This window comes from Saccostrea echinata, unplaced genomic scaffold (assembly GCF_033153115.1).
Source record: "Saccostrea echinata isolate AGI-Se365-2 ecotype Australia unplaced genomic scaffold, CSIRO_AGI_Sech_v1 ptg000086l, whole genome shotgun sequence".
NCBI classification, from domain to species: Eukaryota; Metazoa; Mollusca; class Bivalvia; order Ostreida; family Ostreidae; genus Saccostrea; species Saccostrea echinata.
In genome coordinates, this window is record NW_026889835.1 from 2265876 (window position 1) to 2292865 (window position 26990).

The 26990-nt window shown below is 33.2% G+C and overlaps 1 protein-coding gene across 1 annotated transcript; it reads right to left on the reverse strand.

The window, feature by feature from the left end:
* Window positions 1-26743, reverse strand: LOC133177079 (chromosome transmission fidelity protein 18 homolog). The gene is made up of 23 exons (XM_061312172.1): window positions 26647-26743; window positions 25972-26211; window positions 25510-25668; window positions 24777-24901; window positions 24537-24620; window positions 24112-24164; window positions 23800-23926; window positions 23002-23181; window positions 22565-22662; window positions 17648-17771; window positions 17212-17327; window positions 16984-17077; window positions 16580-16678; window positions 16081-16208; window positions 15887-15961; window positions 15370-15481; window positions 15024-15194; window positions 14660-14809; window positions 10269-10399; window positions 6846-6930; window positions 6596-6639; window positions 4660-4753; window positions 1-201 (listed from the first exon to the last, which is right to left on the reverse strand). Exons 1-23 carry the CDS (start codon window positions 26708-26710, stop codon window positions 34-36), a joined length of 2721 nt encoding a protein of 906 aa, XP_061168156.1. The 5' UTR covers window positions 26711-26743; the 3' UTR covers window positions 1-33.
* Window positions 26744-26990: the final 247 nt, after the last annotated feature.

Genomic DNA, 26990 nt, shown 5'->3' on the forward strand with positions numbered 1-26990 from the left:
ATATAGAGAATAAAGTATGTATAAATATAATATTCAAATAAAATCCTGCACCCTGACATTCCGCCTCACTGCATTAGAGAATCCCTCTGTGAAGTGAAACCAAATGTCTGTGTTTAACACATTCTTCTTCTCCTTCTTGTCCTCTGCTTTGGCTTCTGGTGTCTTTCTCTTGATAATACGACCAAAGAAATCTCTCTCAGCCTGAAAACAAACATTTGCTTCAAATAAATTTGTTCCTTATCTGTTTTATTGTACAAGTATCTGTGTGAAAAGACACTGTGAAAGTATCTGTGTGAAGACACATTGTGTAAGTATCCGTGTGAAAAAACATTGTGCAAGTATCTGTGTGAAAACACAAATGAAATAATCATTCATTTTCTATTTGGAGAGCACCAACAACATAGTCAGAGGGATTTAGGACAATTCAAATGTTGTATTTTCTGCTTTTGACAATGTGAAAGTAATTCTTAAATCTAAAAACATACTGTAGGTAATCAAAAAACATACTGTAGGTAATCAAAGATTACAGAGCTCACCTCAATGAATGTTATCTTTGAGTAAGGCCCAGTCATAGACTTTTAAACTAATAATTATGGAACGCCATAGCTGCCTGAAGGTCACTTTCATATTATATGAGGTGGTATAACCTTTATATGAAGTGGTGAAGTCATTATATATAGTGGTAAAATCATTATATTCAGTCATAACTTTATTTTATGCAGTGGTTTTATCATTATATACAGTGACAACGTCATTATATGTAGTGGTTAAATAATGTAATGAAGTGATAATATCGTTACATTATGCTGTAAAATCATTATATGCAGTGGTTATTTCATTATATACATTAATGAAATCTTTCTATGATGTGATAAGTTCAATATATACATTTATAAACATAGTTTGTGTGAAAGTGCAATCATTACATTATATGAAACACGCTGCATGTGCAGTGCCATTTCATTTCATTTCATTTCATTCAGTGCGACACCTTTACATGAAGTGAAAAATTTATTATGTGCAGTACTAACATCATTATATTATAAAGTGAAATTATCATATATATTTGAAAATCATGCTATGCAGTGGTAACATCTTTATATGAGGTGGTTAAAAATTACACGTCATTGTTAATTCGTTACATTAAGTGCTCAATTCTTTATATGCTTTATTCGTTTCATGTTATGCAATGGTAACTTCTTTATCATCATCTAAACTGGTCCTCTTAAAAAACGCGCGGTTTTCCAGTTTAAAGCGGGTGTTGCTAAAACGCGGAACAGAAAACGGCAAATATGATACATGTACCAGTTTAAATCCCTTGAAAAAGCGTGATTAACCATGATATCACACAACTCTGCATCCCCCACCCACCCCAACCCCGTATTGGCCAAATTGTAAAACTGGAAAACAACACAAACCAATTGCACAGAATAACATTAAGATTGCTATGATGGAGAAATCACCCATTTTCCAGAAAATGCACTCACGTAATTTATATATTACATATTTGGTAGGGAAGGGGGATGATGCATAGATGTACGTTGTCCACGCTTCAAGTGCCTGACGGTGGATAGCGCGGATCCAGGATATTTTTCGGGGGGTGTTACACCCCAATCAGAAAACAGCGTTCAATGTTTACTTTCAGTTTCCCATCAACTTCACAGGAGTCCGTGTTTTCGAGGGGGGGGGGGGGGGTCCAAGGTCATTTTTCTTTTATTTACTTTACTATGTACACATACTTTACTTTGTACACGTAGTCGCCCGCGTGGCGCAGCGGTTAGAGCGTTTGCTCTAGGGTCGTGGAGTAAGGAGTTAATCCTTACTTCGCGGGTTCGAACCCCACTGTGGGACGTGGAAACCGGTCCTTCGGATGAAACTGTATAAACTGAGGTCCCGTGTCGCAGTAGGTGCTGGCACGAAAAAGATCCCTCACTGCTCAATGGCACGCAGTGCCGAGCATACACTGTAGTAGGTCTAAATTTGCAGCCATCCACCGGAAGGTGGTGGCGTCTCCATATGAGTGAAAAATCTCGAAAGGGACGTTAAACAACAAACAAACAAAAACTATGTACACATAATAACTCCACAAATTTCAGGGGGTCCAAACCCTATCTCGAACCCCCCTCTAGATCCGCACATGCCTGTAGTTGTAATGCCAGTGATCGTTGTCTAGAACACAAATGTGTACATAATTATTCACTTCCCCAACCCCCTCCACCTGTTTTAAAACATCATTGCCTGTTTTATAATAAATGATCAAAAAAAAGAGAGTTTTATCTATGGTGAATAAGCTTTAAAAATAAGATTTGCACGAGTGATGAATGTGTCTAATTAGTATGTAATTGATTGACCACTGCATGCATACATTAAATGTAGTTCTTGGGGGGGGGGGGGGGGGGGGAGGGGAGGGGATCATGAATAAATTACATTGTTATTTTTTAATAGGATATGAACAGTTTGATAAAGAATACTGGTTACTGTCTGATTTATAAATGCGTGTAGTAAATAATTTGACATAATATTTTCCGTTCCATTCCGCTTTCCGTCCGTTTTCCAATTTGCGTTTTAGCAACACCCGCTTTAAAATGGATCTCCGCGCGTTTTTACTGTTTAAGAGGACGAGTTTAGATGATGATAAAGAAGTTATCACTGCAAAACATGAAACGACTAAAACATATAAAGAATTGACCACTTCATATAACGAATTAACAACGACATATAATTATTAACCAACTCATATAAAGATGTTACCACTGCATAGCATGGTTTTATATATATATATATATATATATATATATATATATATATATATATATATATATATATATAATAATTTTACTTTATAATATAATGATGTTAGTACTGCACATAATAAAATTTTCACTTCATGTAAAGGTGTCGCACTGAATGAAATGAACTTGGCACTGCACATGCATTGTGTTTCACACAAACTATGTTTATAAATGTATATATATTGAACTTATCACATCATAGAAAGATTTCTTTAATGTATATAATGAAATAACCACTGCATATAATGATTTTACAGCATAATGTAACGATATTATCACTTCATTACATTATTTAACCACTACATATAATGACGTTGTCACTGTATATAATGATAAAACCACTGCATAAAATAAAGTTATGACTGGATATAATGATTTTACCACTATATATAATGACTTCACCACTACTTATAAAGGTTATACCACCTCATATAATATGAAAGTGACCTTCAGGCAGCTATGGCTTTCCATAAATAATGTAGTACTGTGCATCCTTAGATGCAACATTAATATGCAATTTTGGTCTGATAGGGCTTGCAGTTACCTAGAAATGGACATGTTCTAAAAACTTTACACTACTCACTCATCCAGAAAATGTAGGTCAAATCCAGCATTTGAGAGTGTTCATCCCTTGATGCATCATCCATGCAGGTTTGGTCTAGGTAGGACTTGAAGTTACACTGGAATAAGTCTGCTCCAAAAACTTTAATCTAGTTACTTATCTGGAAAATGTAGGTCAAATCCTGCATCTGAAGCAACTCTGGTAATGTGCATCCCTTGATGCATCATCCATGCAACTTTGTTTCAGAGAGGCCTTATAGTTTCTTGGTAATGGACTTGCTCCAAAAACTTTAACCTGGTCATTTGTCTGGAATATGTAGGTCAAATCCAGCATCTGAAGCAACTCTGCTACTGTGCATCCCTTAATGCATCATGCATGCAAGTTTGGTCTAGGTAAGGCTTAGAGTTTCTTGGTAATGGACATCTCCAAAAACTTTAACTTGGTCACTCTTCTGGAAAATGTAGGTCAAATCCCACATCCACTTAGGAACTCTGGCAGTGTGCATCAATAAATGTATCTCCAATGCAAAGTTGGTTAGCATAGGGCTTATAGTCACTTTAGAATGAATCTGTTTCAAAACTCTAACTTGGTCCCTCATCCAGAAAAATGTAGGTCAAATACAGCATCTGAAGCAAAATCAGTATTGTGCATCTCTAGATGCATCATCCATGCAAGTTTGGTCAACATAGGGCTTATAGTTACTTTAGAATGAACCTGTTCCAAAAACTTTAACCTGCTCCAAAAACATTAACCTCGTCATTCTTTAGCTGAAATTGCAGCAACTGAAACCTTGACTGGTACAATGAAACATACTAGAAGCATCGTCCATGCATCACTGATTAATATAAGGCATAGAAGTACTTCAAAAGAAATCTGCTCCAAAAACTTTAACCGAGGTCAATATATAGCCCTCTCCCAAACTTCTTTGAGGTGAGCTAAAATACTAGTAATAAAAGAATAATGAATTCTATCTACTGGTCTTTTGAAGTGACAGAAATTAGAAGCAAATCCATTGCTTTCCATCCCAACTCCAACCCCTTTTCGGGGGGAAAAATCTTGCTAAGAAAGTGTGCGCTACACCACACAATAATATCCAAAATATTTTCTTCATTTCTGCAGGTGTCCACTTTTTCTGAATGTTGCACATTTTAAGGTCAAGCATCAGTGACTGAATTAAAAATGCCACCACAACTCTGGGGATTAATTCTAGAAAATTCTTACCACTGAGTATAACTGTTATACAATATATTTATGTACATTTATAATGACAGAAAACATGGAGAATAAATATGACACAATACTCACGGCTTCCTCTTGATTCATGACTGGCTTGGCTTCCAATCTCTGTAAATGGTTAGGTACAAAGTCCTTTTCAGGTTCTGCTTTTGTCTTCTTAGAACTAAAATATAAAAGAGACATATAAAAATCAGTTATAGCGAAGTTCTGGCGACCTGCGAATTTACTTCGCTTTATCTGTAATTTGTTATTTAAGGAATGAATTTAATAGCTACCCAAGTTACACTGTATAACCTGGGTTGGGGCAGTTTACGCTTTATAAACCAAGAAGCAGTTTATAAAAAAGCATAAACTGTTCCAACCCAGGTTATACCAGTATAACTTGGGTAGCTACATGTATTAAATTCATTCCTTATAATTTAATTTTCCATCATTCAATGTGCAAAAAAAAAGACAATTTTCATAACAAAAATACCTTCAAATTGTACATATTTCAAATTTTATGTCAAGTGGATTAATACATTTTTGGCTTATGTCATTGTGACGTAGGCAACACAGGTTATAAGATATGAACTAATTTTTTTATCCAATCAAATGCAAAACAATAATCTCATGAAAATAAGAGGTCCTGGAAATTTAGTGATTTACAGTATTTTAAAATTTCAGATCTTTGAAAATTCTCTATAAAAGATTAAATTTTGTTATTTTTAACTTCTAGGGGACACAAAATCAGTTCACTATAACTGTATATTTGCTATCATTATATCTGTAATTTTCTACAATGAATTGCCAAGAATTTTGCCGGGGATTGCAAAAAAACTTTGCTATAACCCTAAATTCGCTATAACTGGTTGTACTAAATGAGTTTTACTGTATAAGTACGAAGGTTGTCCCAAAATTCCATAAACTGAGTTCATATCTATTGCAGAAATCAATGTATCTTAATATAATTCTGTGGGTGTATAAAGTGTGTTTTTAGCTGATAAATAACCAAATTTTAACATAATTACTTGAAAAACATAAGGGCAGTTAGAATTTTAATGTTAATGTGTCCTATCACCCGGCGCAATCTTCGACGTCAAAAAATATGTAAACGGCACCGGTTCAAATTTTTGGGGGAAATACACTAATTATCAGAATCACATTTTCTACTTTATCATAAAGATTTATGAAATATAATTGTTATGGTGTGCTTAACATTATATTACATGCCAAAAAAAGTTTAAATTGCATGCATTTATTAATAATTCATAAAAATCTCCTGTATCTCTGGGATTTTTCGTTCGTCTTTCTGAATGGAGTTGCACTGTGTAGCTTTGACAACAATTTTTTGTCTATTTCTTTTGGCAGGTCTCTTTCCTTGCATCTTTTCCCACATATACCTTGAAAAACTGCTTATATCGTTCATACACTATGAACTTGAGTATATCTATGTGTTCCAAACATTTGTTCTTCTAATGCACCTTTGTTGAGGGTGAATTAAAGTTTCAAACTACATTTTATCATATTCCAGTGCGCTGCCTGTGTCAAAGCGGCATCATTTTTTAAAACAGTCAAATGCCTAACCAGTTAATAAACATTATAAAATTCTTATTAATGAAGGCATATGCGTTCAAATTGGAATAAAGATAGTTATTTATTTCATTTGAAAAACTATCAATTTTATCTCACGAAATTTTGACTAGAAATTTCTTTTTTGTGAGATTTTACATTTTATATACCAATATTCCTTAATTTTGGGGCAACCCTCATATGTATTAATTTCATTATGTTTTTCATACCTACTTTTTTAAAACAGTATTGGGAATATTTGATAAAGAAATATTGCAACTGTCATTTGAATTTCCCAAACAATGTTTATAAAAAGAATTTTACTTGGTCTTTTACATGTATTTCAGACTCAAACTGCTGAATTTATCTTCAAAATTCAAAATAAAAACTCATTTGAGATTGCAGCAAATAGTAATGTTTGCTTAACAAGAATGACATCTTTTAAACAAATTACCTTATACTTGGAGTCTCATTTCTTCTTAACCTTTCCAAACCAATCTGAAAATACAGAAATAACTACATAATAAAGGTTGCTGTATCAAAATTTCTAATTATATCTGAAAATATCATATTAAAAGGAATGCTTTCACACAACTTAAATGTGAGCATAAAGATCTGACTCAGAGTGAAACATATACTGAGAAAACATAAATACTTCAACACCAAATTGTCTATTTTTCTCTCAACACTTTGACTGAACATGCCTCTCTTGAAATCAACTGTTTGGCAGCATATGTCAGCTGTTTATGTTGCTTCATCCCTTGAAATCTGGCAACTTCTTCCATATTGCTAGAAAATAGTGGTACAATTATTTCTATAATTAAACCAGAAGTCTCTGATGAGACTGTAGCTCTACTGGTTTTTACTTATCAAAAGTAGAGAAAATAACACTTGGACTTGAAACTATGGCAACAGCAATAAATAAAATAATGATCCTTGGTTTGGTCTCTTTCTGAGTCAAGTTTAATTGCAAATGAACAAAAACTGTAGTAGAAGTAACATTTTAAAAGAATTTCATAGAGTTCTCTATTTTTAGTAACAATGGCAACACTTCAATAAAATCAAAAACCGATTTACAGAATAATGTATCTTAGTGTAGTCTACTTGTGTACCAAGTTTATATATTGAAATTGAACTAAAACTGTAAGAGGAGAAGCGTTTTGAAAGAATTTTTATTTTTAGTAACCATGGCAACATCATTCATTGAAATCAAAAACCAAGAAAAAGAATTATGTATCTTAGTGTAGCCTACTTGTGTACCAAGTTATATTGTAATCGGATTAAAACTGTATGAGGGGTACCGTTTTGAAAGAATTTCACAGAAATTTATAATATTAGTAACCATGGCAACACCGTTCATTGAAATAAAAAACCGATAAGCAGAATTATGTATCTTAGTGTTGTCTATTTGTGTTAAATTGTGTACCAAGTTATATTGAAATCTGAAAAAAACTGTAGGAGGAGTAAGGTTTTAAAAATTGTTTACAGACAGGTGGACAACAGACACCTTACTATGGCATAAGCTCTAGTACTGAGAAGAGCTAAAAAGTAAATTGGAAAATATCAATTTATCTGCATCCTGATTTCTTATTGAATATAATCTTCAACTGCATTTTCAACAGTATCAAACCAAAATTCACATACAAGTTATGTAGATTTTTTAACAGGATGTTTCGAATTGTTGCCAGCTATTTCTCAGAAAAAAGGGTCTTGCCTAAAGCACTCTCCTAATAATAAAACAATTTTTTATTATTTACTTACAATGCTTTTACAAGGGCATCAAGGTTTCCAAACAAAGACTACAAGTTATATATCTCATCATAAAGTGCCCATCTCCAACAAGTACTTACACATAAAGACTAGCTCAAATCAAATTTACAAAGCATTAGCTAAAACTCGCAAAAGCAACCTAGAGTCTATTGTGTAACAGATTTCACACCATGGAAATAAATGTAAGGTTTATGTGTTACATTACTTCACAGCTGTTCTTATTGCTAATCAAAGCTGTAATCTATTTTATGTCAGATCAGGGATATGCTAGGAGTGTAAAAGATTACTTTGTTCCCTTAAGATTTTCCCTGTAGATCAAAATGATTCAGAACTCAAATTTTATTGCAGATAAAATTTATTTTATAAATTATTCAGTTTAAGAGTTTATATTTATCCTAAGAAGTGATTTTAATGCAGTTAGGATTAAAAAACCACATTTACAAGAAAGAGAAGAATGAAATCCTGTTCATCAAACATTCATGTACGAACACCATGTATACAGATTAACTAGATTTGGAAATCTGCACTATAATAATCACATACTAGTACGCTGCTTAAGAAAGCAAAACCTGGGTGTTGCAAATTTTGTTTCATTCTTCTATAAATCCTGACTAAAAAACATTCTGTCGCAAAATATGTGTTTTCCTCCATCCTGAATCTAAGTTCAATCATCTCTGTTTTGAAATCCAAATATAATCAGAGTACATAGGAGTCAGTTCCTTGGTTATAGAAAACCTACATCATCAAAAGAACTTTTCTTTCAACTAGGAAAGATTGGAACACCCCCCACCCACTTTCTCTCTTAATATAATGCAAACCCTGGTATGTAACTACATTTAATTTCTACGTGATCTTCACTATGAATAACATAGGTAATCAGAGATTACAGAGCTCACCTCAACGAATGTTGTCTTTAAGTAAGGCAAAGTCCCACACTAAACTAATAATCTAGGAGTGTGCATCCCTAGATGCAACATTTATGCAATTTTGGTCTGATAGGGCTTGCAGTTACTTGGGAGTGGACTTATCTGAAAACTTAAAACTAGTCACTCATTCAGAAAATGTAAGTCAAATCCAGCATCCGAAGTTTTGAGATTGTTCGTCCCTTGATGCATCATCCATGCAAGTTTGGTTCAGATAGGCCTTATAGTTACTTGGAAATGAGATCTGCTCCAAAAACTTTAATCTGGTCACTCATCCGGAAAATATTGGTCAGATCCAGCATCTGAAGCAAGTCCAGTTGTGTGAATCCTAAGATGTATCATCCATGCAAGTTTGGTCAATATAGGGTTTATAGTTACTTGGAAATGACATCTGCTCCAAAAACTTTAACCTGGTCACTCATCCGGAAAATATAGGTCAGATTCAGCATCTGAAGCAAGTTCAGTAGTGTGCATCCTTAAATGTATCATCCATGCAAGTTTGGTCAATATAGGGCTTTTAGTTACTTGGAAATGGGATCTGCTCCAAAAACTTTAACCTGGTCACTCATCCAGAAAATATAGGTCAGATCCAGCATCCGAAGCAAGTCCAGTAGTGTGCATCCTTAAATGTATCATCCATGCAAGTTTGGTCAATATAGGGCTTTTAGTTACTTGGAAATGAGATCTGCTCCAAAAACTTTAACCTGGTCACTCATCCGGAAGATATAGGTCAGATCCAGCATCTGAAGCAAGTCAAGTAGTGTGCATCCTTAGATGTATCATCCATGCAAGTTTGGTCAATATAGGGCTTATAGTTACTTGGAAATGAGATCTACTCCAAAAACCTTAACCTAGTCACTCATCCGGAAAATGTAGGTCAGATCCAGCATCCGAAGCAAGTTCAGTAGTGTGCATCCTTAAATGTATCATCCATGCAAGTTTGGTCAATTTAGGGCTTATAGTTACATGGAAATGAGACCTGCTCCAAAAACTTTAACCTGCTCCAAAAACTTTAACCTGCTCCAAAAACATTAACCTGGTCATTCTTTAGCTGAAATTGTAGCATCTGAAACCTTGACTGGTACAATGAAACACACTAGAAGCATCCTCCATGCATCTCTGACTAATATAGGCCATAGAAGTACTTGAAAAGAAAACTGCTCCAAAAACCTTAACCTGGGACGCCGACACCGACGCCGACGCCGAGGGTATTACATAAGCTCCCCCAACTTCGTTGAGGTGAGCTAAAAATCAAAGGTGGTTGAGTATATGTACCATATTCTTACTCTTAATTGATTTGGCCACATCCAAAAACACATTACATCAGAGTTCTGGGTATGAGTGAATTGATCAATAGCTTGCTTCCAATAAAGTACAAGTTATTCAAAAGAGTCCTTAGAAAACTGACTCAAAGAATAATATTTTTTTACGTACGGGTCAAGGACATAGGTATACTGGCCCTCGGGAGTTTTCTCCTGATTGTAAGTCATGTTGTAGGCTATCATGATTCTGATCAATTCTGCCAAATCTTGCTTTTCCTTCACACTGTATAACTGAGTATTCACCTGTAAAGGAAAGAAAAATTGTCATGTTTTCCTTAATATCTACATGCATCAAGTAGTGATAGAAAAACCACTAGTACAAATGCCCTAATATTGACATTTATTAATATCACCAGATTTATAAAGGGACTTTTGAAAAGTAGCATTTATACAAAACCTCCATATAATGTGTGCTTTTTAATATGTAACAGGTATAAAACACAATGATATGACAGTAAAACTGACTGTAAAATTCTAAGGCTTAAACTCTAAGATAATAAATTCTGTAAGACTTGAACATAGTGAGTTTAAAAGAAACAGAAAAAAAATCTGGAAAACAGAGTAGATACCACATTCAAGTATTTACAGTAAAACACATTTATCATGAATCAATAGGACATCTAAAATTGTTTCTTAATATATACACAAGTCTATATATCAATTCATTATTTCTAGTACTGAGTGATACAAGAAGCCCAAGGGCCTTAATGGTCATCTGAGTACAACACAACCCTGTAAAGAATTCACAGAATGGCAATTTATTAAGTACTGGTATATAATAAAATAAACTGATAGATTAAGATATGCTGCCCAAAAATGAGAGAAATAGGATGATCAGGGATCAACAAAATAATAAGTCTGGTACTCAATATGAAAAAGAGCCACCTTTGCTCATTAATACCATGCACTAGTCTTAGTTTGTTCACTAAATACCCAGGAGCAAAGAAGAATATTTTCAAAAAATAATGCATTTTCACCATGTAATCAATTAAACCCTGTCCTAATATAAGAACCCCTCACAAAGGGGCCATGAATTTCACAATTTTGGAATAGGCACCCTTGCTCACCAAAGCTATATGCTAAGCTTGACTGCTCAATTCCCAGGAGCAGATAAGACTATTTTTAAAGAATTACTGCATTTTCACTCCAATCAATAGAGTCATGCCCTACATAAGAAGTAAGAACCCTTACCCAAAGAATTTATGCATTTTCACTAATGATCAATACAGTCCCACCCTAACACCTAAATTTCTGACCCTAGGGCAATCATTTTCACAACTGTGGAAGAAGCACCCTTGCTCGTCATAACCATGGACTTAGTCTGCTAAATATATAGGGGAGAGAAATTTTTTTAAGAATTAATGCATTTTTCTATATGATCAATAGAGCCCATCCTAACACCAGAACTCCTGAACCAGGGACCATGAATTTCATAATTTTGGTAGGGGACATATTGCTTATTATAGTTATGCTAACAATTTAACTGCTTGATGTTCAGGAGTAAAGTAGAAGATGTTTAAAGATTGCATTAATTTTGATGGTTTTGGCCCAACCCCTCAGATCCCACAGGGGCAGAGACCATGGAATTCATAATTTTAGTTCTCCTTTACTCATAGATGTTAGATACCAAAAGTGGTTAGAATTAATTGAGCCATTTAGTGAAGAAGCTGAAAATTTCAAAAGTTTATGACCGGCACAAGACACACTACTTTGGATAGAAAACAGGCAGCACTTAGTCACCTGACAGACTCTGATGACCTAAAAATAAACAATTTTTATCTTGATCTTGGATGATTTCAAAACATATAGGTGTCTACCCTGCCCCATACAAATAGTCTTGAGCTATAAGTTACAGAATGTCCAAGTTTGCACTGTGACCACAAGAGTCATTACAATATTCTCAACCTTTGACCTTGACCTAAATGTATGACCAAGTGAGCACAAAATCAATAAGTGTCTTCATCTAATCATTCTCCATCTTTGTAGCTAAACAAGTTACTGCAAGACATACATGTAAATGTACAAACTAAGGTAAAAAAAAAATATTTGGCTTTTGACAGTGTTTTTTATCTACCCATTGGGAATGATGCCAGTACTGATTCAATTGGGAAAAACAGTGTCAAAATAGAACTCAGGGGAATTTTCTGTCATGTCAACAAATGAAATTTATTTTGAATTTCTTCTAACCTCATTACCTATCCATCCATATTTTAAAGAATAAACGACAAGTATTCATTGCATATTTAAGTCCCTTGTCCTCACTTTTTCATGCTTTCCAGTTGTCAGTTATGTAAGACACTGGGCTGTCTCCAACACGTGTCCCGCCATATTAAAACTGATCTCTACTTTAAATTTAAGAGAAAGTGAAACATTTAGTCAATTCGTACAATGTTTCAATTATGATGAAAAGAATTATGATGTCATCATAGTTTGTTCCTTGGCAGTTGAATTGGGAATTTTTTAAAATAGGAAAAAATTAATGTTTTAAGGGAAAAAACCCACGTTGAACCAACTGACTCCCAAAAAAGGTACTAGTTATCACATCAAAGTGTTAACAGAGGGACTGACAGACATGGTGATTACTGTAAGGCACCAACCTCTTGATCCGAGGCCCTAATTACACAAACTGGCAACTCTGTTTCTTATAGGGCTGAGATGATACACTTTCTTCTACAGTAAAACACACTTATAACGAAGTGCCAGGGATGGACAATTTTACTTCCTTATAAATATAATTTGTTATATCTGTTAAGTTCACAGTATGTTTTTATGCCACGGGGAATGGAAATCACTTCGCTGTAAGCGTCAATTCATTTTAAGCATGTTCTCCATAATCCTATATATGTTTTACTGTACAGTGGCGCAGCGGTAATCCAGACGCCAGTAATCCGGACGCTTCACCTTCCGGACGATATTTTTTGGGAACCGATTTTTTCCACGTTACTCTGTCTCATTAATCCGGAAATTCGCGTTCCGGACGGTCAATTTCTACTACAAAACGCAATCTTTCATTGAAAAACGACTCGTTTATTCAGACGGTAATTTTTCGAGGAACGACTTTTCACACCTTTCTTGCAGTAGTGATAATTACTGTAAAAACATTGTCCATGGAGTCAGTTTGAAGGCGATTACCTGTGACCTCTAAACAATAGCGTCTATAATTAGCATGTGTTTACCTCAGCTAAAACACACGTCTTTTATATTATAAAGCCCGAAGAATTTAGCTTATACTGTGCATTAATTAAACTGCTAACGGTATATAAATTTATGAGAATTTTTGGAGAGTTGTAAATAAAATTTTTACTGAATAATAAATCACGAGATTTCGTTGTGGTATCGAGTTAAGTTTAAGTTTATCAAAATACGATCGTACATTATTTGAAACATTTTTTATTCTTTTCATAAGACAATTTATTATGATGCATAATTCAAGAAAATATATTTCTATTAATGCACTATTAATGCACTCAGAAATACGTAACTGGCGTTAGTTATAAATGCCGATCACGTCTTTTCAAGATATATAACTTAGAGTTTATAGAAAAAGTATTGATAATCCTGAATATGGCTTGTGTTTACGTTGAATGTTTGCAATACGTACACTGATTACAGTATTTAGTTACTTATCCCTATGTAGTGAATATACGCGGTAAGTCATTTGAACAATCTCAGTGGTGATTGAACAGTTCTACTTAATATGAGCTTGAATAAATATTTTAAAAAAGTGCCGAAATAAAACAGTAGCAGATCTAAATTTGGTCAGCCCATGTAACTACACGTTAAATAGAAGGCGAGTAAAGTTTCCTGTGTTAGAAAAGGAAGTTTTAACATAAAACTGCCTATCCATTTTTCATCGTGTAAATTACATTTTAATTTTTTTCTTTTTTAAATATTTATTATTTCTTTTAAAACTATAAAAATGAAATCAATAAGTCAAGGTAAAATAAAGGTGTTTTCTTTGCCTTCACATTTGATACCACTATGTTCATATGTACATGCTTTAAGAGGGTATGTCTTTTAAGAAGTGATTCACTTATCTGGACGATTCATTTATCTGGACGATTTCGTTGGGGACGGAGGTGTCCGGATTTACGAGGCGCCACTGTAAATCGATATGGATTGTATGTGCCATGATACGATATGTATCGCAATATTTTTAATTGGTTTTAATAGGTTTATTTTTTCACATAAACAATATATTTCTACACAAATAAGAATAATTTATTTATACTAGCTGTATAACAGTTGTAAAAACAACATTGTCTAAAAAAAATGGTATTATTTCATATTCAAATTTAAAATATTGATTTTGTATTTTAAACCCAAACTTTAAGTTAAGTAAAGAATTAATCATTCTGAAACTCTATTTTCCATATAGATATTTCTATATATGTATAGATATGTGTATCATCCTCACACAGAATCGATATTATTGATATTTTGATATATCGTCCCAGCCCTAGTTTCTTATGTTATATCCATAAACATAATCATTTGACTCACAGGCCTGAGATTTGGTTGTATGATTTCCAGTAGGGGAGGTAGGACTTCCTGTACCACATCTGTCTCACTGACAAACATACGGACAGCTGGAACCATGTCTGACATCAGCGACGTCACTAAATTAGAGCTCTTCTGTTTCTGGGTTAAAGCCTACAACAAGAAAATAAATTTTTACTACCAGCACAGGAATTATATTCACTTCCGAAAAGGAAGTACACTCTTTCTATTAAAGAAAAGTCCATTCATTGGTTGATGTTTCGAGTGAGTCTAAAATTCAAAGTATTGAAAATTTCACAGGAGTCACTCTGTATACATGTACTGAATTGATTAACTTTGATTCTGCATTAAGATTAGAAAGACTCACCTCTTGGTCGGCATGTGGATACTGAATCCTCTGGGGTTGGTTAGAGGCGAACAAGAGGTGGAAGGTTACCGTTACATATGGTATATAAGGCATGATACTGTAATTCTGTGTCTGAGAGATCTGGCAGTTCACCAGGTCTGTGAAGCACAGCCAATCATTGGCTACCACCAGCTGCAAGGAGAAATGGTGGAAAAACAATTTAACAGGTCATAGAGAAAGGGTTATGAATGGTTGCCACAAGGACTCAAACATTTACATTACATTACTACCATTTAAATTGATCATTTTAAGTCTCATATACAGATGTGTATGTGTGTAAAAAGTACTATTGTATGCATCAACCTACTCCTTCCATCTTGGGATCTTTGAATTTACACTCCAGGTAATTTTCAAACATCCCTTGGATAACTTTTGAGTATTCTCCAGTGCACTGTGCAGAATGTAGAATGTTCTTAAACCTGTGAAAGAATAATTTTGACATTATAAGGAATTTTTACCAAGCTATCATGTGTACTTTTGGCATCACACAAATATACATGTATGTACTAGCAACCATTTTTTTCTTTCATTTTTGAAAAGTTGTAATCATTTTCTGAGAAATAATTGGGAACAGTAATAGTTTTAAATATCAAACATTTAATGCAAGCCATACTACAGAATAGACAATAACCACATGAACAAATGGACTTTCTCCTAAACTCTATAAAGGTTCTGAATAAATGCTCTTCAGCACATAGCATGTTACAAAAACGTTCCAGAAAGACCATATATCAGTGCATGGCAAATAATGTAATCCACTACAACATGTGTGAGGAAATGATCAACAGTAATAGGCTGTCAATGACAAAAATATAGAAACTTACCTTGATTCCAGTGACAAGTTATCATTCTTTTTCCAGTCTTTTCCTTGAATATCATGTAAACTTATAAACTTATTCCTGAAAAAAAAAGAATCAGAACATACAGACTTTATACACGGGATATATACATAATTATTTTCATAAACATGGATATGAAGTATGGAAGTAAATAGCATTGCTTGAGCTTTATCAATTACCTTTTAGGTCTTGGCATTGAGAAAACCTCATACCACATAGAAAACAAGCTTTTATTAGAGTCTTTCTGACCAACATTCATAGTCTGAACAGTTCTCATAGACAACTCTTTCTTCTGTTTAAAACAGAACTGAAAAGGAATATCAGTAAACCATCCATCATTAAACAATTTTTAATGTACTACCTGTATATACAGTCAGATCAAATTTTACTACGAATGCTGTTTGCTAAGTTTTGTTAGAAATTGGTCCCTTTTCTATGGACAAAAAAGTTAAAAATGCATAAGTACATGTAAACAGACGGCTTAACAACAAAAAACTTCAATTGGAAAAGTACATTTGAGCTTTGGCACCAGAGAGCTAAAAGGCTTTGTACACAGGAAGATTCTACAGATAATTAATAGGTGGATGGAAAATACATGTACTTGAAAGCTCAACTCTGAAATATTTCCTTTAAAAATAAAATTCTTAAGATTCACAAGGATAAAGGGACATAACTCACCTGTAAAGTGTTGATACATGATCTAATGTCATTCTCTGTCTTGTCACAAAGTGCTAGCAATGTGTTCAAGTCTGTCTTCAAACTTTGGGCTTTTGCAACCTAAAATTAGTTCAATAGCCCAGATGCTTAAATATGTTGTGGTGTCATTAGAAAGAAATGACAAATATCTTCTTTACTTTTAATTTGCATATTTCCAAAAATATAACAATAGGTTTTTAGTATATATAGTCTACATTCTGTCTGAAATTCTAAATCCTTCTCAAATTATGATGGCTACATGTCCAACAGAAACATACATGAAACCTGTATACCATGTAACAAAATGAATAAGATGCATACGTTATAAACATCCCAGAATCAGGCTGGCAATGGTCACAGTGCAAGAATAGATATTCTAAATTTACCTCTGACAATCTGCTTGCCAGTCTAGCTGGTTCTGTCTGGGGGAAATTAATCACTAGGGCATTCATTCTTAGCTGTCTCAAAGCTGGAACATACCTGGCGGAAGGATATACTTCATGCATAAAAACAGAGAACAGAACAGTGAATAAACCAACGATTATTTAAGAATGGAATGTAAGTAATTTATCTCCAATAGTATTTACTGATCTCTTATTCTATTTGGAACTCACTGGTCATTGCATATACAAATAATGGGTCTTAGAAGTATTCCTTCATCTTTTTTCTTCTTTTTTGAGCCTGGTTCATCAGATCTTTTAACAAAATTTAAAAGTATGTTGATGGCTGCCTGTGAGAAATGAAAACAAGGATAAATTAATGAGTAAAAGTTCTTGGTATTACCTGAGTGTATATCACAAGGCACTTTACTTTTGAGCTGCATTATACACTAAATGTACATATATGTTCTTTTTCAAATTAAAAGGGTTGTATTCAATGCTCCAGAGGCCATAGGTATCTCTAGTTAATCAAAAGAGCAATAATATTATTTTTAATGTACACATCATAAGGGCATCATTCATATCATTATTATTTTGAATATTAACTTGATAATTTTTATTCCTGTATTTTCGAGAATAAAAAAGTTGCTCTCATCTTCATATCTCTTACTTGTGGGGCTCCATCAATTTCATCAATCACAAGACAATTGGGTCTGGGGTCTGATTCCAGCACCGACTTCATTTGTGTGGCAGCCTCCAGTTTGGTCTTAAAGACTTCAGCACTCCTGTCATCGCTATCATCAGAAAGATACATGTACAGTTATATATAAGTAGCTTTAACGCTAAAATTTGTCCAGAATAAATACAAGCTTAGTTCCAAATGCACTATTTTATGATTACACTAATCAACAAGGAAGATTACGCTAAAGAGCTGGGTACGTTAAGACCGATTTACGGCCCTGTAAAATCGGCAAAAATTAAATGCACGATTACTTTCTATCAATTGTATCAATTAACTGTTAAGGTTTCCCTGTGTGTGAAATAGGAATAATTTTTTCTCAACTCATGTGCCCTTTCATTTATATAACGTTCAAAACCGGTCTAATATTCCGGAATTCCCCTATTTTGGACGTTTTCCTCCTCTTCAAGTCTATATTTCGATATGGCCGCATCCGAGTATGTTTGCGAAACTTTGCAGAAAGAACAAATACACTACGATTTTTAATATTAAAGAGAAAAAATAACCTTACAAAAGTGCGGCCACATCCGTTTTTACAAAAAATTGAAGTAAAACATGCTGCATTTTTGGATAGACGTCACCTTTTCTACACAATAAAATCTCTATTTTTAAAGAAATTAATTGTTTAATTCTATATCTGAAGGCTTCATTATTTTTTAATTGTCTTTTAAATTCAATTCTGCATTTGAAAAAAATTAATTTAATACAATTATTTATGCAAATGAAAACCATATGAACCTTTCTCAGTGAAATTTACTATGGGACATTACATGTAAATTAGTGACGCAATGCATTGAAAAAATGATGTCACAAAGAGCAACCATGTTGAAAATATGTACTTGAAACAATTTCTTCAGTCTTCGCAACTATGATAAATATTCAATCAATATTTACAGCGTGAAAAAGTAATTTAACGACATAAGTTGGGATGGTTCAGACAATCAATTTACGTTTAATCCTACATGTACAATGTACCTCCAATGAAAACGCGCGTCTCTTTCATAGTGGACATTGACTATACTTCAAGAAAAGATTATTTTAAAAATTTTTATTGAAAATCATCAGCTTTTTAAGTACGTTTTATTCGTTTTCAATTTATATATGACTAGGATTCATGAATGTCAGAAGACAATAGCTAACGTTTTCTTTTTTTTTTTGTTTTTTTTTTTGGGGGGGGGGGGGGGGGAGATTGGAAGCTTGACTTACATGTATAGCAGTCACCATTTGAACATTTCTATTTAAAACTTGTTATCTTTGTCACTGTATTGTTGCAGATTTTTATTTGACAAAATTGATTATGTCAGAAAGGATTCTAGTGTTTTATCGCATAATCAGGAAGTGTTTTATATATGACAAAATACTTCTAAATCTGCCACTGCCGGCCTACATTTACTTATTGAAGGTCAGCAGCTGGGAATGGAAAAGTTCTTACATGTATTTACACTTATTAATTATATATACATTTATCATGCTGATCGGAATATTGACATCAGTGTTTTCAAGTAAAATTGGGTTTAATTTATAATTTACAAGGAATTTTAGATATGTTGACCAAGTTTATAAGGCTTGAAAAACGTATACAGTGGTGTACGCTTTCGGTATTTTCTATGAAAATTTAAGTGAAACATGATACAATCAACCTTTTTTATTGTCTATAAATAAAGATTTTCTGTTCCCATGCAGTTCTGTAAAAAATACAAACACGATCTTGCATTACTTGTGGACAAGACACCCCCTTTCCGCTCCATAATCGATGGTTAACCTCATTTTTTTTCAGAAATTGTTTTCCTAATACATTTTAAGGCATTCCAAGTCTTGAAATGAAAAAAAAAGAAGAAAAAAAGATTACTCTATAGATATTTATCTGTATAAAAAACGAATGTACATATTAACCACATGTACACTATTGTTAATCTTGAAGTAAGCGAGTATTTTTAAAAGGATTTTATCCAGATTATCCATAAAATAATAGTAATATATTTCATAGGAAATATGTTCAGTATTCCAATAGATGTTCATCGGGGCTGGAGGAGCGTCCTGTCCAACATCATCTCTGTGAAAACGGCGGTGCACATTATCGCTAAATTTTAAAGATTCAACGTCCGTCTGTGATGATAATCCGTTCCAGAAAAAAAACAAATTAAAAGTATTTTATCGTTACTACAAGGACAAATGCACAAGAAAATGCGTTAATGTATCCAAAGGAAGTGATAAAATTATCATTGTCACCGAAATAATAATTTATCAAATACATGTATCCTACCTACGGCTGTGTAACATGTAAACATAGGGAGGAGTTCTAAAGAAAATCTTTATCTATTTTAATGCAGTTTTTGTCTTAGTAGATGACGTGATGTATATTCTTGCAATTCATGTCAGCAGTTTGTTAGGTATATTTTTAAAGATTTTTTTTTATCAGACACTTACATGAAAAAGAAACATAATCAAGCTAGTGATATAATCCGGGAATGGCAAGGATAACTCTATAAAGAAGCACCGTGACGTGTTTTGCGTATTGTTCCCACAAGTAACAAAATTACATATGATTTCGTATAATTTGATAACTGAACTAGAAATAAAATCTCTATGTATCTTATAAAAAGGGACGTGAAAGTGAATTTTGATTCTTCTATGTGAGTGTTCTGTTATTCTGCATTTCAATTACTTGTATTTTGTCTCATGTAAATAGAAAGTGGGGGGGGGGGGTCTTACTGATAATCAAATTATACATGTACTGTAATGAGTACCAATAAAAAATTATATCAAGAATTTGATTTAAAACCAAATACATCCCTTTCCAATTTCCTTTGGCTCCCCACTGGACTGTTGATTGATCTTTTACTGATCGATATCAATGCAAGTGTCTGCCGTTTCATGCTGCATTGCTTTGAAGACGACATGCGCATATTTTCATAGCTGACGCGGATAAACTCTATATGCAAATCATACATATAATATTATATCCTTATTTTTATAGCATTTAGTTTTAGGGAATTGTGCCCGTTAGAGTGTACTACAGGCTTCTGAATCCCTTCCGAGAATTCGTGTGCATTTCCTGTCGAATTCACTACGCAGATTTAGGCATATAATTTTCGATTTTGTGAATCAAGTAATGAGTATGTACATGCAAAGTAATGTGTTTGTCTCTAAAATTAAATTATTAGCATTGGCTATATAAAATATTTTGTTCATCGAAAAATTGATCTAAACAAATCGCACACCCTTTTTTAAGCCTTCGGAGATTCACGGTTTTTATTTGAAGCAAAATTTTTCAAGGTCTGTAACGCAAGTTATGATAAGGCCATTCCAAGTTTTTTTTATGTGCAGTGTACGCGGACGAATTGGTTTTGAGGTTATGAAATTAAAAACAAACACAAATTAAAATTGATAAAAACAAAGCTTTGAAACGCAAACACAAAGTTAACTCAAATTAAAATCAGCAAATACAAATCTCTGAAATGCATTTTACTCTTTTGGGATTGACATCTCTCTTTTTTAAATGGTGTATTATTTTTTTTTATTTCAATAAACTAGTAGTTTAACTAAGTTTTATGGCGAGGAGAGGTCTCAAATGATAATAAGAAATTCTATAACTGTTCTGAAAATGCTGCGTTTTTCCCCTTTTGGTTTGTGTGTTTTCTCGGATAGGAAGATGGTTAGGATGGACGCTAAACAAAGAAAAAACTTGGAATGGCCTCATCAATCAGGACTCTTATAACCGGTCTCCTCTTGTGGTTTTAACATAGAAAGTGATTGTGTGTAAGTATATTGGGGATTGTTCCTGGTTAGGGTATTTTACATGAACCGTGCAATAAAGCGGATCCACTGGAATGAATAAATATAAATAACGATCTATAAAAGAAATCCTAACATCAGAGAAAAAAATTTTTAATGCAGTTTAAGACAACTCGTAACTCTGTAATAGTGAGTAATTTATCAAAAAAAAAAAAGAAAGAAAGAAAAAGAAAATACGAAATTAATAGCGCTGCCATTTGTTGGAATGGAAAAGGGGAGTGATGTTGATGGCTTTTTCATTGCCAAAAATCCAATTTTGACAACTTTATATTGGACGTTCCAATTTTCTTTTTAATACTGATTCATGTATCTTTAAAAATTTTAATGTAACTTCATAGACAATGCAGAAAATGATTGAAGAAATCATTAAGACATTTTTACATTAAAAAAATGATAAATTTGATACGAGCACAATTTTAAAAGAAGTACTACTTTGCCTTGTCTCGTCTGTATGGATGAATCAAGCTTCATTACTTGTCTGATGAAATCGTTTGTAATAAAATTATATTTCCCTTAAATTATTTTACTCCTTCCAGCTATCAAAGATACATTACGATGAATTGAAATAAAAGTTCAAAATTGTTTTCTGGAACATAAGGCAGGTTAAAGTAAATGGTTTCCGGTTCAGAGAATTTACAGATTTCCTTTAACGTAACGATAAAATCAGTAACGCCGTGATGACGTTATCACGTCAAAATTTGTAATTTCTAAAGAAAACTCCCCATTTTTCGAGACCTCTGATGGAAAAACGGTTTGTGATAATTAAAAAATTAAAATGATTTTGAAAGGACACATCGTAAGCATGTTTGTAAAAAACTGAAATCAAATTTGAAGACAGGGCCGCTCTGTTATACTTAACGTACCCAGTTCTTTCGAGAGCTTAATTACGATGTATGTACATTTACAGAATAAATGCATGAATTATCATGAAAATGAAAAAAAAAATCATGAAAAAATAGTGTTTTATTTTGATTAGCAACATTTAAACTTGTACATTTCAAATGTTAACTCTGTCATGTCTTAAGTGCTATTACTATAAATGAAAATTCTTACCTAGCATTCATTTCAACAACATTGTATCCACTGTGTTTGGCAATTACATGAGCAAGAGTTGTCTTCCCTAGGCCAGGTGGCCCATTCAGCAGAACAAGCTAAAATACAATGCACAAATAAAATTTTGAATGTATTCTATAAAAATGGTAATAAACAGTAAAAGTATCTAAATAAATGAATAGAAAGTACATGTATTTATGACAGAATACCTCACCTTTTTATATGAATTATACAACAACAATGTATGATCATGCATTTGGATTGAATGTATAATACATGTATTCCCGAGCGTAAATTCATGAAAAAAACATGAAAAACATGCTATCTGTTGTAACCTCACCATACAAAAAATTCAACTTAAGTTCATCCCCATCAATTATGATACAAAACTTTTTTGACTTTAAAAAACAAAGTCTAGAAATCTCAACCATACAAACCTTTTGCACTGGGCGGTTATGTTTATCCAACTCATCAATGACTTCTGGTAAGAATTTCTTCTTTTTCTGATCTTTTTCCTTTTCTTTCTTGGTAACCTCTTTCTTTTTCAATCTGACATCTTTTCCAAACACCACATAATCCCAAAGCTTCAACCAGTGAAGCAAAGTTCTATTTATAGACTGAAATTGAGATCACATTTATATTTCTAAGTATATTTCTACATATTTTTTGTCATTAGGGATGTGCGATTTTATCATTATACCAGTATATAGTGATTTTTTTATTGCACAATACCTATTGTGATATGGAGACTAAAATACTAGTATTTAGTATGTAATTATAAATTTGGGAAATAATTTTTTGTTCAAACTCTTGAATTACAATTACAGAAATTGAAAAAAAATGTTGTAAAGCAGTAAGACTATGACATCCTAGCATCCAGAAATGCTTATTTAATAAAAAAAATAAACATGAAAAGGTTAAGTTATGTTTTCATATTATCTGTGTTAGAAAAATCATGGAAATTCATTTAAAATCATTGCAAAAATTATGTATAAAAAATATCATGATATTATTGTGATATCTTTGGGAAAAAAAACATGTAATTATACCAAATTTTGGTGATTAACATCCCTATTTGCTGATAAATCACTAAAAGTTTTTACACTTTGACTACACACAAAGAAATACAAGTTATACTTATCAAACTTTATACAGAAAATACAGGCTGAGCCTTCTATAGCTTTGATCATCCCAACAAATCTGTGTATGTACCATCAGCAAACTTTTCCACCCACCTCATCACTGAGTAAATCTGTGTAAGTATTGGGAGCAAATTTTTCCACCCACAGAAGTTTTTCTGGTTCACTGTTTTCTGGTTCCTCTTCTTCTTCATCAATGTCACTTAGCCTCTCCGTCAAATCCCTGTAAATATTGCATTATCCTTCATACTAAACAAAATCCTTGTTTATTTCATATGAATTTCACTTTTAGGTACTTGTTTGTAAATATATATTAATCAAAGTCATTGAGAGTCCCTGGATGAGTTGCTGAATCAGTATCAATACAAATGTCGATTGCAGATTTTACAAATGTACTAAATGCCATACCTGTGAAGTTCCTGTGTCAATTTCTCTGCCTCTTGGATCAGTTTTTCTTGTCTCTGTAATGAAATTTGTGTTCAGGTGTTGGACAGGTACTTGTCAGACAGAAACCAAATTAACTTTCACATGTGTAAATTTCAGAAGAAAAAGTAGAGACTCCAAATTACCAACTCAAGTTGATGAATTATTGAAATTCAAATAATATTAATGTAAGAGTGTTGAAACTTTATTATCACTAAAAGGTGAATTTTTTAAGGTAATGAATCTGTTATTAAAGTATGCAAACATCTGCACTCCAATATATAAGACTGTCAGAATGTTACTTTAATTCCATATCCATGTGATGTCAGCATGAAAAACCTAAATATTTACATGACTTCTTTTTTCATAAACATGAAATCATAACATTACTGTTTTTACAAAAATCTTACCAGTTTCTCTGCTTGGTCACGCAATTCCTCAAATGAAATGGAGAGTAACTGTCCTTTCTTCTTCTTTTTTCCAACATCTTCAAACTAAATCCAAAAACATTCAAATATTGATAATCCATTGTAAACATTCTGAGTGAATGAAAATGTTTATTAAAAAATGCTTGAGGTAAAGATTACCAGAGTTTCTCTCACTATAGGCATACATATATTTTTTTCAGATATTTATTGCATATACTGTACCTCTTTTGATAGTGTTGTTTCTTCTTTGAGGATGATATAGCACCTTTCCCCCTCAGAACTTGTTGTACTTATAAAATCTCCATTGGGAATTCTCTTATGGACTCTAGGCCTCTCATAGTCATAATCTGAATAAAATATGTACTGTAATGTAAACTAAACAATTAATTAGAACGAGCTTGATTATTCAGTAAAGCATACTGCCAACCTCCAAAAATGATGTTGGGTCACGACCCAACATTCAGATGTCAAATGTGGGGTCAAAGCGTGTGACAACATTTTCTAAGCATGGAACATTTTCTAAGCTCCATTTAAGAAAACACATATTCAAATTTGTAATAAATTGTTTATTTCAGGCTCATATTAAAAGATATCCATGCCATTTTTAAGCACTTTGTAAGAAGGCTGGTACTCATAAAAATCAGAAGTTTTATCTTGTATGACAGACAACAAAGTGCAAATAATGTCATTTCCCAACTCAGATCTGCAATCTGTCTGAATTGTTTTAGTCATGTACGAAATCCTTTTACACTGTGACAGTGGTTCAATTAGCAGGTAGGGTGAAATTGGGGGTCATAATGATAACCCCCAGGGGGTGATTAGTGGTGGAGGGGGGGGGGATTGATATAATTTTGGGAGGAGTGTGACCTGTAAACTGGGGGTTAGTTGGCAGGCATGGTAAAGCTTTCTATAGCCATTGCCGATAACTTTTAATTTCAACTTTTAAAATAATTACCATCAATTAAATCAGGAACATGTCTCTCTCCATTCTGGTGAACATGATGTCTGCGTATTTCTGTGATTCTTTTTTCTGCTTGACTAACTGTGGAGGGAGGGAGATTTGTAGAAGTGGGGATGTTCAAATCATCAGTTCTTGCCTTTTTGGTCTGTCTTTCTGTGAAAAATATAAAACCCAGTTGTTTAGTAGTATCATAAAATCTTTATCCAAAATAAATGTTTATCAAAACCTAAGTGATTTCATTCATTGTCTTTCAGGTTGTACACATATAGTTAAACCTCGTTATCTTGAACTCGATGGGACCGAGGAAAAAATAAAAAGATATCCAAGGGTTTGAGATATTGAAGGTAAAATACTTTAAGAAAAAGTGCTTGGGACTTCCAAATCACTTTGACATATCCATGGTATTCAAGATACACCGTAGTTCAACTGTATTTTCAAATCACAGATAAACATTACTCAGTGAGGGGAAATCCTCCTCTTGACTGTCTGATCCTGATAAGTTGTCAAACTCATCCTCACTCCTCAGCCTTTTCTCCGGCCTGTATGATATCCCATTTGATAAAATGGCACCATTAATTGGTTTCTCTGGACTTTCTAATAATTCCAAGTGGCTTGTGTTTAAGTCTTTTGTTGTCTTGGCATTTGGCGTTTCAAATTTCAGACTTCTCTTTGTTTTGCATGGAGAGAAATCAGGTGCTGAAATATGTCATGAATCTCTTAAATATAAAATGTAATGTGCCCAGAAAGGTAGAAAATGAAAACACTAAAAATATGTCCATAGGGCTGCACTTACACTGGACAGTTGTGATTTTTCTAGTGGCATATTTTATATATTATAAATTAAACTCATAGTCAAATTGATGTAATTTCTTAACCCATGAACTTAACTTGAAAAAAAAAACTTAAGGAATATAAACTTGATGTGTTGAATCAGGTCTAATCAAAATGTTATTTGAAGATGAATAATCAAAAGTCGATTTTTGAAGAACAAATATTTTGAATTGCACCAGTTTAGGCCTAACAGTAACAGCCTTATGAGTTAGGGTGTAAAATCGTGTTTAAATCGTTAAGCATGTTACACACAAAAAAATACAGGGTATATTTATATACAGCACTTTTGTTAAAACATACGTTCAAAATCTTCCAGAGCGTCTAATTCATCTGCATATTGCGATTCAAAATCATCTTCGTCCATTTCAACTTCACCGTTCACGTCTCCCGCGTTTTGTTTACGCACAAAATTGTTATTGTAATCCCGAGCCCGATAAGTTTGGGAGACGATAAAGGCGGATCCATGAATGTTTCCTTGGAAAATATTCAAAATCCGAAGAATTTGTTTTTCTTTGACAAGCATTAGAAAAAGTAAGGAAAACTTAAAGGGGTGGGGGCTCAAAGACAAGTAACATTTTTGCTGCTTCCTTAAATAAATTGATTTACTCATAAAAATATTGTACCCCCTACTCAGCTGGATCCGC

Excerpts from the sequence above, each read along its gene's own strand:
- LOC133177079 (XM_061312172.1), bottom strand. The coding sequence starts at position 26,710 with ATGGACGAAGATGATTTTGAATCGCAATATGCAGATGAATTAGACGCT. Across the intron at positions 24,621-24,776 it reads AAACAACACTATCAAAAGAG|TTTGAAGATGTTGGAAAAAA; the intron begins GTACAGTATATG and ends TTTTGGATTTAG. Across the intron at positions 17,328-17,647 it reads AAATTGATGGAGCCCCACAA|GCAGCCATCAACATACTTTT; the intron begins GTAAGAGATATG and ends CATTTCTCACAG.